Source organism: Drosophila mojavensis, unplaced genomic scaffold (assembly GCF_018153725.1).
Source record: "Drosophila mojavensis isolate 15081-1352.22 unplaced genomic scaffold, ASM1815372v1 contig_19, whole genome shotgun sequence".
Taxonomy (NCBI): Eukaryota; Metazoa; Arthropoda; class Insecta; order Diptera; family Drosophilidae; genus Drosophila; species Drosophila mojavensis.
Genome location: NW_025318726.1, coordinates 5,355,110 through 5,370,667, shown reverse-complemented (window position 1 = coordinate 5,370,667; position 15,558 = coordinate 5,355,110). Strand labels below are relative to the sequence as shown.

General features: G+C 36.7%; 1 protein-coding gene and 1 long non-coding RNA gene across 2 annotated transcripts; both read left to right on the top strand.

Moving 5' to 3' along the window:
- The first annotated feature begins 4,136 nt into the window (after positions 1-4,136).
- LOC26527663 lies at positions 4,137-5,238 on the top strand. Its single transcript, XR_001449492.3, has 4 exons — positions 4,137-4,258; positions 4,341-4,414; positions 4,499-4,786; positions 4,840-5,238. It is a non-coding gene; the product is annotated as an uncharacterized LOC26527663 (long non-coding RNA).
- A 5,312-nt stretch (positions 5,239-10,550) lies between these two features.
- LOC6572019 lies at positions 10,551-14,920 on the top strand. The gene is made up of 2 exons (XM_001998137.4): positions 10,551-11,802; positions 14,569-14,920. Exons 1-2 carry the CDS (start codon positions 11,476-11,478, stop codon positions 14,719-14,721), a joined length of 480 nt encoding a protein of 159 aa, XP_001998173.2. The 5' UTR covers positions 10,551-11,475; the 3' UTR covers positions 14,722-14,920.
- The last annotated feature ends 638 nt before the right edge of the window (positions 14,921-15,558 follow it).

The following is a 15,558-nucleotide window of genomic DNA, read 5'->3' as shown; positions in this document are numbered from 1 at the left end:
TTTACTTTTTACTTGCCGACAACACAGCGGCACGCCTATTTTTTCACTGAACCGCAAAAAATGTGTTAGAAGAGGCGATCCTCGACAGGTATACATACATATGTGCAACAAACTCACAAAACTATTAATTTTTATCAATCAAATATGCATATGTATGTACATATGTATATACGTTCTTGTGGATATTTTTGTGTATGTATGTATGTAGTGTATGTCTGACACAAAGAAAGAACATACATACATACATACATATGTACATATGTACATTGTACATTGACTATTCAAATAGCGCTGCCATAAATAATGCTATTTGGAGATATTAATTTTGTATGCACTATACATACATATATAGCCCGAACTTTTTCATATATTACAAAGTGCAGTTCAATTCAAATCATGTACATATATACAATGTAGATAGGGCTTACTTATGTATGTAAGTATATACAATACTGAACAAGTAAGGTCATGACAGTAGAAAAAGCCATTACATATTTGTTTATACATATAATATAAGCAAGTAAGACAGTTGTATTCGAGAAATATTCGCTTTCAATAAATATTCGCTTCTTTTCTACTTACACAAGAAACAGCCCATGAACCCTCTAAGCTTATATTCTACTCATTCTGCATTTCTTTTATGCACACATGCATACACACGCATCCACGCGTTCTGCTGACTGCGCAGTTAGCAGCGACAGCGCTTGGACTGCGCTGCAGTGTGGGCAATAATATGAGAATTTAATTGTTGAATAGTTTCTTTTGTAGATGGAGAATCTTTATGAAACTTTCAGAGCGTGATCATATGGTGTGTAAAATGTGTGTACATTCCAAAACACAAGTCTCTACCTAAGTGTTCAAATTAGGCTGAAAAAACAAAATCAATTTTTCGATTATTCTCGATAAAAAAGTTATCGGATGAGTCATCGAATAAATATGATAAACTTGTTCTGCGTATGGTACACACGAGTATGCATGCCAAATTTCAGCTCTCTAGCTATAAAACTTCTGAGATCCCATTCCTCAACTAATGCAGCTTTGGGTCCGATTTGTTAAATATTTTATGTTTGCGAATGTTTATTTTCAAAATCGACTACAAATTTTCGATTACATTTATTTCTGGTGACTGGGCTGGTGGTTTCACAGCGTTGGGTCATTTCCAGATCAACCAAGTCTGGACAATTCCCGCAGTGCGTTTCGGGTCATTATCTTGGTAAAATCTGAATTCCCCTTGATGCCCAGTTTCTGAACACTTTGAATTAAATTGGATCCATCGTAGTCTCTATAAACTCCGAGTTCCTAACGCCGGCTGCTGACATACAGGCCCAAGCCTGTACCTTAGACATGTTTTACTATAGCCCTCAACTTGTTTTGTGTCAAGCTCTGTATTAGGCTTACGCCAACAATATGAGGGCCCTTTTGAGCCAAATATATTCGATTTGGACTCATCGTAAACTATGACAGTGTTCCAGAATCCAATGTCCTTGTACAAGTGCTCCTTGGCAAATTATTGGCGACACTTCTTTATTTTGTCGCTTATAAAAGGCTTCTTGCGTGGAACTCTGTCATTAAAGTCATGTTCCCGAAGCACACGGCGAATAGTTTCTGGGTGGCATGACTTGCCAATTCCTCCTTGGGTAGTCTCGGATTTTTCTCACAATATAGCGCTCGCCCGTGGGATTCAAAATTTGTTTCGGAGCATTTGTACCTTCATTGTGGGTTCTACTTTCACGGAAAAAGCTCTCCAAATTCAACACAAATTTATATCATCACATTGCGATACCATGGAATAAAGCATATAACATGGAATAAAGCATGGAAAAAGTATATAATCAGCTGCAAAGTTTGTGGCTGAAATAAGTGTAACTGTTTTGGTCTCATTTTTTTAGTTTTTAAATACATATTATTGAGTATTCAAAAAATATTTAAACAAGTAAGAACGTTGCAGTCGGGCGATACCGACAGCCCAAACGCTGTCAACCAGAGTATATAGTGCAATTTTCAAGTCTAGTGCGCAACAAAAAACAGGGTATGATCTCCTTAAAATTGGAAAATCATCGATAACTATTGCTATCATCATTGCATCATTGCAGCTAGGATCGTCAAATTACATATATCATTTATACAATTTTGATTTTTATTATATATTTATATCCCTATATTGGATACCGGCTTCAGGTTAGCAGCAGATCAGCGCGATTTTCCTATACATACGCACACACTCATCGTGTATTCTATGCGTACAAACAGAAGCGCGTCTTTTAGCACATTCTTAGAATTTCGATTGATTTCTGGATTTTCTAGCCGTTACTGTAATTTTATTAGATGACGATCTGTTATTAAGTTATTCTATTTTAGCAACTGGTTGATCAAGCAAAGCAGTAGCGCGGGGGCTAAGGGCGACGCAAGTTTTGTTACACTAGGGGAGGTTTGAAACCTCTTCGATGATATATTTTTTTTGCATACACATTTCGTTTTTTATAAAATAGATATTTTATTGGGAAGGTGCGAGCTTGAATGAATGGCCCTTCATACTTTTCTTTTTCTTAGTCGAATAATTTTATAAGTTTAAATTTGTTTCTTCTTAAATAGCCCTCAAATACATATACGCAAATACATACATATGTATATATGTATATGTAAGTCTGCACGCATAGCATCAAGCATTCCAGCCTTATACACGCGCTCATTTGTATGTATTTGTATGTGTGTATGTATGTACACATCAATGCGTACTCTAGCATATTCTAAGAATCTCAGTTGCGATTGATTTGTGTTTGCATTGTTTTTGAATTTCCAGCCGCTACACTGGCTTTTCTTTGCTATATGGCGTCATTACAATAATGTGATTTCGTTTTAACTACTGTTGTTCGAAAAGATGCGGTGGTGCTGTAAGCTGAAGCGCCGGCGATCTTTATTTTAGATATTTTGACATGAACATGCTATTCGGCTTGGGTGCGAATTCAAATCCCGCGGAAAACTCGTTTTTGTAAATTGCAAATTTTTTTTATTTTAATTTTATAAAAATGTTTCCTTCCGTGTTATCAATGTCTATTAAGCATATAAATGCCGCAATATGGGCACTATAAATGTCGATCGCCACGCCCCTAGTGGCCGTCAGTGTTGCCAAATCAGCTTTTTTCCCGTCAAATCTGGCTTTTTTGAAAAGCCGATTGCGGGAAAAATTCCTAAACAGCGGACAGCGGGAATTCTGGATTTTTTAAAGAATAATTTGCTTTATTTCCGCTTTTTTTTTTATTGAAGAAATTTTCGTATTTTGTATGGATAATTCGTATGAAGAATGAAGTTTTCTTCATTGTAGTTAAATTAAAACCAAATAGTTCAGTAATTCAATTTTCAATGAACGAACCAAGCGGTAATAATATGGAACTAACTAAACTAGGATATGATTTATATTTAATTCAGAACAACCTATTGTGAACAACAATATCGAACTTTTTGATTCTATGTAAATGAAACGAAAAGATTAAAAAATGTATGCAACTCTTTTGATAGCGTGTAGTACAAGAATTTATGTATTGCCGACAAATTTTGAAATAGTAAAAAATGTCGATTCCTTTTCATGCATAAATATTTTTGGAGAACATTGATAGTATTGAACGCCAATATAAGAACATCCACCCAATTCCACCTGAACCGCTTTCTCGCTTTATCGCATGACAAAGCTTTTCTGATACGTGTGTTTTTGTTGCGTGCTGAGCCTAAATAACCGTTGGTTAGTAAGGTGAAATATATTCTTTTTGGCAATTCAAGCAATATTTCTCTCTTTCACTCTGACATGCCATAGCTTTGTAGATCGCTGCGACATCATCAACCCTAATGAATTTAAGGTAATCTTTATGGCTTTTAGTTTTAAAATAAGACTTTTTATAAAAAACTAAAATACAAATATTATTTATAGGAATTAAGACAAAAAATCATTAATTTTATTCAACTTATTCAGTATTAATGTTTATAAAATTGATTTTTTTTCTTTGAGTTTTTAGCAATTTTGAATTTTGGAGCAATTTTCGATGCTATCGATATTTGAAACCATCGGACTCAAAAAAATCGATGGAGGGTCCATCGATGGTTTTGCAGCACTACAATGTATACGTATACGTGGCATGGTACACTAGAGCTGGGAAACCATCGATGCAACCATCGATTATATCGATGGACTTTAATCTTTATGATATATCGATGGACTTTTGTCGATATCGATATATCGCCGCTTTGAGTAACAAATCAAACACATGTAAGTGGTGAAATTTTCTTTTGTAACAAAATAAAATTTATTTTTTGCGTGCTTGATCTACTTTTGGAAATTTTATAAATAGTTGACAAGCATAGCATACGGACATTGTTAAACATTGGTAGTTCCTCTTCAACATGGACAAGTTTGTCGTTTCAAGTAAGTATTTTATACCATGTGTAGGGTACATTACGTTAAAAAAATGTGCTATTTTCTAGCTTGAACGTATTTTTCACATTTTAGATAAAACCTACAATGCCTCCACTACAATTGCATCTTCAAATGCATTGACTGAATCCAATGAGCCTAGCACGAAACGAAAAAAAAGCACATCAGAAGTTTGGTCACATTTTGAGAAACTCATGAACATGCTTGCCAAATGCCGTCATTGCGGAAAAGAGTACCGCACGAGCGGCAACACTTCCAATATGATGGAACACTTAAGACGTGTACATCCCTTCGTGGTAAGAGACCACGTTGAAACAACTGCTCCATTCATCTCATGACATCGATCCGCTACAATTTTGGAAGGTAATTTATAAAACCCTTTCATTTTATAGTTTTAATGGTCCGTTTTGTTTCAGATTAACGAACACCAATTAAATGCACTCAGCTGTTGTGCTATTATTCCAGCTAGCTCTGTAGAAAGTGAGCGCATTTTTAGCAAGGCGGGTGAATTGATTTCTGACCGCCGGGCGTCTTTGAAAGAAAGAAAAGGCCAATCAATTGATTTTTTTAAACAAAAATGAATGGCTGTTCCCTGAAAACAACGAGACTAAAATTTTAGTATTATCTTATTTTTGTAAATATTGAATATTTACTATATCTTTAATAATTTGTTATATTTTTATTTTTTAATTTTTCGATAAGAAAGAAAATAGATCTCTTTTATATTTAAGTTATCTTTAAAATCATTATGTTGAATTTGTGTTATGTTTTGGAAATGAAAATTTAATGAATTAAACGTTTATATTTTCTCTATAGTTGTCTATATTCTTTATTCTTATTCTGTAAAAATGTACAAGGTAAAGTATGAAATTACAAGAGCATTATTTACATTTATTTCTATTATGAAAAGTACGACTTTTATACAAAAAAAAAAGTTTAAAATTTGAAAGGAAAAATTTTTCGATGGAACCATCGATATAATCGATTATTTTTTCCATCGATGGAGCCGTCCATCGATGGTTTCCCAGCTCTATGATACACGCTTATATCATTTGTACCATACGAGGCTTATATAGAGGAAGAGATGGACATTCTGACCACAACTGACTTTCATAAAAAACATTACACCCTGATTTTTAATTTTTTACGGGTCCATGGTATAAAATCAAGTAAAAAACTAGTACTGTCGTATATTTTAAGAATATCGTATTGATGTCATTTTAGGATTTGATTAATATCAATATGATATTTTCATGCAACTTTAAAAATATCGATGTATACATATTTTTCGATAGTTTTTTAAAAACTTTTTTCCCACAATAAATTTAGAATTCGTCCCAAAAAGGAGGATTAATAAGAATAACAAATTATTACTTAAATGAAAAAGTAAGCGGTCTCCAGTACTCGGTACTCAAAAGCATCATAGTGCTTGTTTTTTATATGCGACGCCATATTTAATGTGTTAGCTAACTTGTTTTCACAGCAATTACATTTAGCTGTTCCAATATTAAAGTCACAATAATACGTTTTCATCATATTAAATTTTTGTACATTCACAATTGGTTCATTTATTACAGGAGTGACCAGCACAAATATTGTATATAAAAAATATCGCACAAAATATTCGATATTTGGGCAACAAAATATGTTCCCATATAATTATATTTTTGTTAAAAACTAAAACGGGTTTCTTTAAGAAACCATTGTTGGTGAAGCCCGACTAAGAGATATTCTGTGTCCCGCTATGCCTTTAACTTTTTTTCATTGAGTGCATCTGAAATACTCATAATACAATTTTAAAAACAAGTAAGAAAGCTGTAGTAGTCGAGACTACTCGACTACGAGATCCCCTGAACCTTTGGAGTAATAGCTATTTCAATAATTTTTCGCTTCTTTCAGCTTACACAAGACACACGCACACACACACACGCCTACATACACACACACACACACACACACACACACACACACACACCCTACACGCCCTCGCCTTGCACCCAAGTACGTTCGCCGAATTATTTAACGAATGCCTGATCCAAGAGACGTTCCCGGCAAAATGGAAAGCCCAGAATCTGGTATTGCTACCCAAGGCTGGCAAACCACCAGATGAGCCATCTTCGTACAGACCGATCTGTCTCTTAGACACCATGGGAAAGGTGTTTGAGAAACTGATCTGCTCTAGGCTGGAGACTGCGATTGCAAGCGCCGGAGGCCTGTCACCAAACCAATTTGGATTCCGGAAGGCCCGGTCAACAACGGACGCGCTTAACAAAGTTGTTGGTCTGGCCACGACGAAGGAATACTGTATCATCGCGACCCTGGATGTAAGGAATGCCTTCAACACAGCTAGTTGGGATATGATACTGAATGCGCTGTCACAATATAATATCCCTAAATATCTAAGAGAGATAATAAAGAGCTACTTCAGAGGAAGAACACTGGTATACAACACGAGTGAGGGTCCCCAAACTCATACAGTGTCAGCTGGAGTACCCCAAGGCTCAGTGCTGGGGCCTCTCCTATGGAACATCATGTACGACGGCGTACTGCGCTTGGAACTACCAGCAGGCGCGCACACCATTGGCTTTGCTGATGATGTAGCTGTCGTAGCCATAGGAAAGGAGCTCAAAGATACAGAGGATATGTGCAGCGAAAGTATCAATCGCATACGAAGCTGGTTGACAGGAGCTGGGCTCGAGCTTGCGGCACACAAGACCGAAGTTGTACTAGTCAGCAGTCGCAAAAGAGTGGAAACTGCCAATATAAAGATCGGCAGCGTCACCATTGCGTCAAAGAGGGCGATAAGATATCTTGGTGTCATGATAGACACAAGATGAACTTTCCGCGAGCACTTAGAATATGTGCATAAAAAGGCAGCTGATTCTTGTAGAGCTCTCTCGAGAATCATGCTTAACACGCGGGGACCTAAACAGCAACGACGTCTCCTCCTAATGAGCGTCATTAGGTCTGTCATCCTCTATGCTGCGCCAATATGGGCAAGAGCGATGGCAACGCCGAGCTACAGCCGAGGCATTTGCGCGATCTACAGGCTGAGCGCAATCAGAGTCAGCTGCGCTTTCAGGACTATCTCCGATGACGCGGCGCTCGTCATAGCCGGTATGGTGCCACTGGAGTATTTGGTCGCCGAAGCCGTGGAGCGGAATTCGCACGGGCCTACGCGACTCAACGCTGTCAGGGCGAACAGCATCGCACGATGGCAAAGAAGGTGGAATAGCTCAGCTAAAGGGCGGTGGACGCACAAGCTCATCCCGGAGCTTGAACCATGGGTTAACCGCAAACATGGCGAGGTTAACTTCTACCTTACGCAGATCCTCTCGGGTCATGGATGCTTTCGGAGCTATTTGAAGCGCTTTGGCCACGAGGAATCTGACGAGTGCCCCTGGTGCGAGCGAGGGCATGTGGAAGACGCCAACCACATTCTTTTCGAATGTGGACGGTTCCTGGAGGAGAGGCGTCGTCTGGAAGAGGCAGTGGGCCGCTCCATCAGAGCGGACAACTTAGTCAACGCCATGCTGGAATCGGAGGAAGCTTGGGAACTAACAAGCACCTTCGCGGCCACGGTGATGATGGAGCTCCGCAGAGTCGAGCGATCGAGAAGACGAGCTGTCCCAGGCTAAGGTAGCGCATAGTGCTTGCGAAGCAATGCTTTACGGCCGTCCCGCAAGCACCGCGCGCTCCTAGCCACCACGCAACTTGCAATTTGTTATATAATTTTGTCAATAAATGAATATAAAAAAAACACACACGCCTACATACACACACACACACACACACACACACACACACATACACACACAAACACATACACACACAATCACCCACGCATAAGCACGCATGGGCTGCAGTGTGCGCTTACTATGAGAACTTTATTGCTTAATAACTTTTTTTGCGGACATACGATCTTCATGAAACTTTTAGATTATGTTTACAACATGAATATGCATGTATTATCCAAAGCAAAGTCTCTAGTATTTGAAATACACCTTTTAGAAAAGTGAGGATGAGGGGGTTGATATAGAGGTGGGGGGTAAATTTTAACAAAAACCGAAATTGCATAAATTGCATATAAGCATACATAACAAATTTGGAGAATCTAGCAATAAAGGTGTAGGAGATATAATTTTATAACTGGTTTTCCATAAGGTTTTTTATCGATGAAAAAAGATCGGGATGAGCTATCGATTTTTAATGATAAACTCGATATCCGCGCTGTAAATACGGACATTTAAAAAAAAAATGAAGTCTCTAGCTCTTATATCTTCGGAAATCGACGCGTGCATACATACGGACAGGCGGACGGACGGACAGACGGACGGACAGACAGACGGACAGGGCCAAATCGACTCAGCTCGTCACCCTGATCAAGAATATATATACTTTGTGGGGTCTGCCCCGCATCCTTTTGCCTGTTACATACATTTCAACAAAATCATTATACCCTGATTTCCCATTGAAAATGGGTTCAGGGTATAACAAGTAAGAACGTTGCAGTCGGGCGTTACCGACTGCGGAATACTCATTCACATCCCATCAACAATTTAGTAGTTAAGTTTCGCTCTAATACTGTAGAATATACAAGCTTTTCCGATTTGCCGCGCCCCAACTGGGCGTAGACACTTCATTTTTTGTCAGTTTTTAGAACGAGATAGCGGTACCCTAACTGCAAAGTTTGAATGCTTACCCTAAAAAAAAGTGAAATTACAGGGTATTTTTCGATATGCCACACCCCTAAAAAGGCGTAAAAATTATTTTTTGGGGAATCGATAGAGGAGGCCAGTAAATCTACCAGTAACTCATCTATCCAAATTTGAAGCTTCTAGCTATTATAGTTTAGGAGATATAAACTTTTGCGGTTTGCCACGCCCCGTGTGGGCGGACATATATCCGACAAAGCTTTTTGGTCTTGGGTGATCAGTCCGAGTATATATACAAAATTTGAGGTCTCTGGCATCAATAGTATCCAAAATATAGCAGAATATAAAAAATCACCATATCTTCGGGTCCGATTTGCCTTAAGGGCGTAGACTTATAATTTTGTCTCTAGACTTTTTAACATTAGCTGACGTGCAAAATTTCAGCTTTCCAGGTTTACAACTTTAGGAGATACAGTTTTATCCGATTTGCCACGCCCCAATTGGCGGAGATATATATATTAGGACAGACCTAAATAGTTGTGCTACAAAAGCATCGATCATCAGTGATTTTTAAAATATCGATAGTATCAATGGCTCCATCAAATACAGCTCCAACATTCAACGCTTGAATACTTTTGTACTACATAGTAGAGCTGTAAAACTATCGATGGTTGCAGCATTCAATAGTTTCGATGGTTTTACAACAATTATTCAATACCATCGATAGTACTATCGAAAATATTTTCAAGTTCAAAAACAAAAAATAAATGCATATTTAAAAATAAAAATAAAAATTTTAATAAACAATAATGAGATCCTTCATGGACTATAACAAAAAAAAGTTTAGATAAAATTAAAATTAAATGCATGGCCTTTATTCTTCTGCCAAGATCCAAGAGTTATGATTAAGAAGGACAAGCATGTCCACATGCTTAGCTTTTAAGGCAGCTCGTCATTCCGTGATAATCTGTCCAGCCACCAACACCAACGAAAATTTACCTACAAATAAATACTTATTTTTATACTTAATTGCTTCTTATAAATGTATTTCTTACCAAAAAAAGCCTTGCAAAGTTGCACCAAAGTAATTGATGTTCAACGCACGATATCATCTCCATCGATAGTATAAAAAACAATCGATATGGACGCAGAAATATAAATATTCGATAGATCGATAGTTCAACCGATAGTTTTACTGCACTACTATATAGTATAAAATACATCAAATTGTTTCTATATATATATACTTTATTGAATTTAAAATAAAAAAATAAAAATAAATAAAAAGAATTGGCAAAAAAGAAATAAGAAATAAATTTTGCTAATGTAATCTTTAAATCTAAGTGTTGTAAAATCGATTCATTTGAGAGTGTAGGCAACCCTATAAAGCCATGAAAATTCCACACAAACGTGACGTCATTTTGTTTCACGTTTAGCGAGAGGGAAATATTGTACACAGTATCACAGTAAGAAACAACTATGTGATCTGGACATTACCACGGTAGTTTCGAAATATGTCCATTTTACAAACATAAGTAAATTTAGAATAATAATTATCCATTTATGAAGTGTATGTATAAATGAAGAGGAACTATATACATAAATATATGTATGTGGTACGATACTACCGAATATTATCAATAGCTGAGATTAAAAAAACTGGAAACATACATAATTTAATATTCCCGCTGGGTTGAGCGTGGTGTATAAGAGAGTGAAAATGAGAAAATAAAAGAGAATACCCACGTATCATTAACAGTGTTTGTGCATTGTCTAGCACTACGAATACGTGACAATTATTGTTATACTTTTACTCAGATACATTCTGTGTGGACTATAGTGAAGTCAATCATTTTGTACCTCATGTTCCGAGGAACTACATTTATACATACATATGTATATCTGTTGAGGAAATGCAATAGCAAATTTGTGACTAAAGATTGTGAAAGTTATCGTCAAAACAATAATTGTATAGTGAACTGCTTGTTCCGAAATATAAAATAGGAAGAACAAAGCTGTTAAGCCAAATGTACTATCTCGTGGCGTACAGTTAGCAATAATTACAGCCGAAAGGCTGTATCAATAAAAAATATATAAGACGGGAACATAAATAATTAAGCATATCAACATCAATATCAACGCAAGTCTGCAGTATACACCACCCAAATATGTCGGCCCACATTTAGAAAATCGATATTAATTCTAGTCAAACTGAGTTTTGAATGGTGAAATTCTGGAGCTGTCAGTATATTTTTGGCTACTTAACAATTCGCGGATTTGAAACATTTTATTGTGCTACAGAATTAAAACGCAATTCAACATTAAAATTATATAATTGCCCATAGAAGGTTTCCTGTTACAGAGGTTAGTTTAATTATACAACCGCCTGATTCTGAAATGGTAAAAGGCCACACTGGGACACTAACAATGCGACTTGTTCGGAATAAATTACGCAAACGCGACGAAACCTGTAGTGAATACAAAAAAAGTGAAGTCAAGGAGCTTCAGGACAATGGAGATTATCAGGGTCTAAACAGTTATGAAAATTCTGAAACCCAGCCGAATAAAATTTGTAACAATTTTATTGAAGACAACCAACATGTAAAATTTCTACGAACTAGTGGCATTGCTGCTGAAGTTGTTGAGCACGGAAATGTAGAAGACAATCCAGAGTGGACGTTTCCTCCAAAAGCACCATCGCCTCATATCTATCATATAAACCCGGTACGTTTTTTGTCTATACAAAATTAATTTGTTCATTATACCGCTAACCATAAATCATCTAGAGAACATTTTTAGTGATTATTGGATATTGACCTTTTCCGAATGGCCACGCCCAATTTTGACCAAAAATGTTCTATACCGTTTAGGTATGACCACTGGGCTAGTGGATCGACCACATTGGACAGTTCCAGATCAACCAAGAGTTTATTTATGTTTTGGGCATTAACCTGATGAAATAGGGATAGCCCCTCTAGACCAAGTTTTTCGGCACTTTGGACCGAATTCTCCTTTGAAAAGGATAGATACATATATTTGTTCATATTACCATCTATGAAAACTAAGTTTCCAACTCCCGAAGACGTCATGCAGGTCCAGGACACTGCCATCATCGTCATAGCTCATAGTTAGTTTTAGGTGCTGTTATTGGAGTTCGGTATTTGGTGGGCGCCAAACATATTGCATCCAATCCGACGCAAATATATTAAATTTCGACTCATCTGCATATAAACGAGACTGCAATTCGAACTCAAAATCGTTCATAAAATTCTAAGTTGTGGTAGGCACACGCCATACACACACGCATATATACTCATGCACACAAGCATACAAATGCTTCTACAAGTGATATCCCTTAATTGTGAGCATCGCACTTTACAAGATCGACCGAATGCAAATGCTGGGCTTTAAAATTGCTACAGGCAACAAGAGATTCGCACACAGGCAAACAAATGCTCATAGTACATGTAGCATATTGTAAGTGTGTGTGTGCATGCTACGTCGTGAAAACATTTTCATTATGCGCACTAACGCTTTCATACCCTTCTCACAAATAATATCGAAAACGCAAACATTTTGCACGAGCATGGCAAACGGCTAGATCAAATTCAAGAATAGCCAGAAATATAGCCATTTCAGTTTTGATACCCTGAAATGGGAAATCAGGGTATAATGTTTTTGTTGAAATGTATGTAACAAGCAGAAGGAGGCGTGGCAGATCCCACAGAGTATATATATTCTTGATCAGTGCGACGAGCTGAGTCGATTTGGCCCTGTCCGTCTGTCTGTCCGTATGTTTAAACGCGTCGATTTCAGAAGATATAAGAGCTAGAGACCTGAAATTTTTTTTCCTAGGTCCGTGTATACCACGCGCATATAGAGTTTTGCTTCAAATATTGAAAACTTGCCCCGATATTTTGTTATCGATATCGAAGATCAGCTTTAAAAATATATATCCTACCTTTTTGAAGCTAGAGTCAAATTTTAAATATGCATTTTATACAATTTCGGTTTTTGTTAAAATTTATCCCCACCACTATATCTACCCCCTCACCTAAATATTTGTAAAAGACGTATCTTAAATACTAGAGATTTGTGCTTTAACAAATGCATGTATATCTATGCTATAATCGTAATCTGAAAGTTTCATGGAAAAAGTAAATCCACAAGAAATTTTATTGAACGATTAGGTTCCCATAGTAAGCCACCACTACAGCCAATGCGTGTTTATGCATGCGTACGTATGTCTTATTGTGTGCATATGCGAATAATTATTGAATATCAGTTGCTAGAAGGATTCAGGGGATCTCGTAGTCGAGCAGTCTTGACTAGAGCTTTCTTACTTGTTATACCCTGAACCCATTGAAAATGGGAAATCAGGGTATAATAGATTTGTTAAAATGTATGTAATGTATGTATCTCTAAATATCGATAAGTACACCCGATATTTTATTATCGATCATGTTTGAGGTTAAACTGTGAAATACCCTGTAAGCGCATTACCCTCTGCGTTAGGTCATTTATAGCTTGACGGATTCTCTGTCGAATTTTAAAATTTTTAAAATACATTGCTTGGTTCAAAAGTTATGATTTTTGCAACGCAAAATGAGCAAAGGCCTTCACTGTGTGGCGTGTCACAAATGTTTCTATACCATGTTATTGAAATAAATTTATAAATAATTTATGTTAAAATCTTTTACAAATGTGGCAACCGTGTAAAAAAAAAAAAAATATATATATATATATATATATATATATATTTTTTTTTTTTTTTTTGCTCGTTATAGTTAAAGTGCCTTCCGGGTATAGCGACGTAAAATCGTCGGCCCTTTGAGCTCTAGTCGAGACTGCTCGACTAAGACATTCCCTGAACCCTTCGAAGAATTTATATTTCACAATAATTCTTAGAGTCTTTCTGCTTACATAAGAAACACACACACTCACACACAGAAAAACTCAGGGATGCAACCATTAACACGCATTGGCAGCAGTGTGGGCTTACTATGGAAATTTAATTGCTTAATAATTTTTCTTGTTGATGAACTTTGCTCATGAAACGTTCAGGTCGTTAATATAACATTAGGGGTTGGGTAAATTTTATAAAAAACCGAAATTGTATACAATATAAGTGTACATTTAAAATTTGGAGAGTCTAGCTCTAAATATGTAGGAGATATCATTTTACAACTGACTTTCGATAAAGTTTTTTATCGATAACAAAATAACGGGATAACTATTTTTGGTGATAAACTCGATATCCGTGCTGTATATACGGACATTTAAAAAAATTGAAGTCTCTAGCTCTTATATCTTCTGAAATCGACGCGCTTAAACATACGGAATTTGTGGGGTCTGTCACGCCTCCTTTTGCCTGTTAAATACATTTCAACAAAACCATTATACCCTGAAAATACATTAGCCGAATCCCTAGTCGTTTAACTTCTCAGTTATTTAGATATTAATCTGCTTTTTTTTTTATTATAATTTCAGGAGATGTTGGTAGCTACCGATAAAATAGGCTTCAGAGGATTTCGCAAACAATTCAGTGGTCGGTTTAAGCGTTTAGTTGCCCGAAAGCTTGAACCTGCACCAGTGATACCCCCAGAATTAAAACCGCAACTAAAAACAATATATGTATATTAACAAATTTATAAATATACATGCACATGTATTTAATATAAGCTGGTGACAGCCGAAAAATAAATTGCTTTAATTTTAATTGATTTCACTAAATATTTACATTTGCTGCTATTTTTGTCTAGTCTCCAACCGAAATCCTATAAACAAAAAATAAGAATTATATTATTTACCATACATGACCTACTGTAAATATATAATGTTACAAATATTAGGAAATGGATTTTGTAGAAACCTTTTGTACTTAGAACAGAGACGATATGCCAATCGGGCAAAAATTAAAAGGGTATGCAGCAGTACAATATCAAAGCCACAGAGGAAACAGAGGAATACTGCACTACTAGTGAGAGGACTAGTACACCCAGCACCTGTTAATCGCTGCCTGGTTGTCACAAACTTTGAGCGCGTCGGAGTCATCGAGTTTTATCCAACTGGAACAGCTGAAATTAAACACCATTTTCAAACTACAAATTGGACGCACGATACTTGTCGACGTGAGTGGTGGTCACCGCAAATCGACGCTATGTATTATGGTGCCGGAAGACGTCGCTGATTAAGGAAATGTTCCATTATCTCCGTTCGAGACTGAAGCCGATCAATTGATGCACACGCACGCATAAACACGCATTGTCTGCAGTGGTGTCTTACTATGGAAACTTAATTGTTTAATACCTTTTTTTTGTGGACATACGATCTTCATGAAACTTTCATATCGTAATTATAACAATGAAATGCGTGCACTTGCTAAAGCACAAGTCAAATACGCCTTTTACAAATAGGTCGGTGATGGAGTGAATTAGGGGTGGGGGGTAAATTTTGACAAAATTCGGAATTCCAAAAAGT

Coding starts and splice junctions, on each gene's coding strand:
- LOC6572019 (XM_001998137.4), top strand. CDS start 11,476: ATGGTAAAAGGCCACACTGGGACACTAACAATGCGACTTGTTCGGAAT. Junction 11,803..14,568: donor ATATCTATCATATAAACCCG/GTACGTTTTTTG, acceptor TTATAATTTCAG/GAGATGTTGGTAGCTACCGA.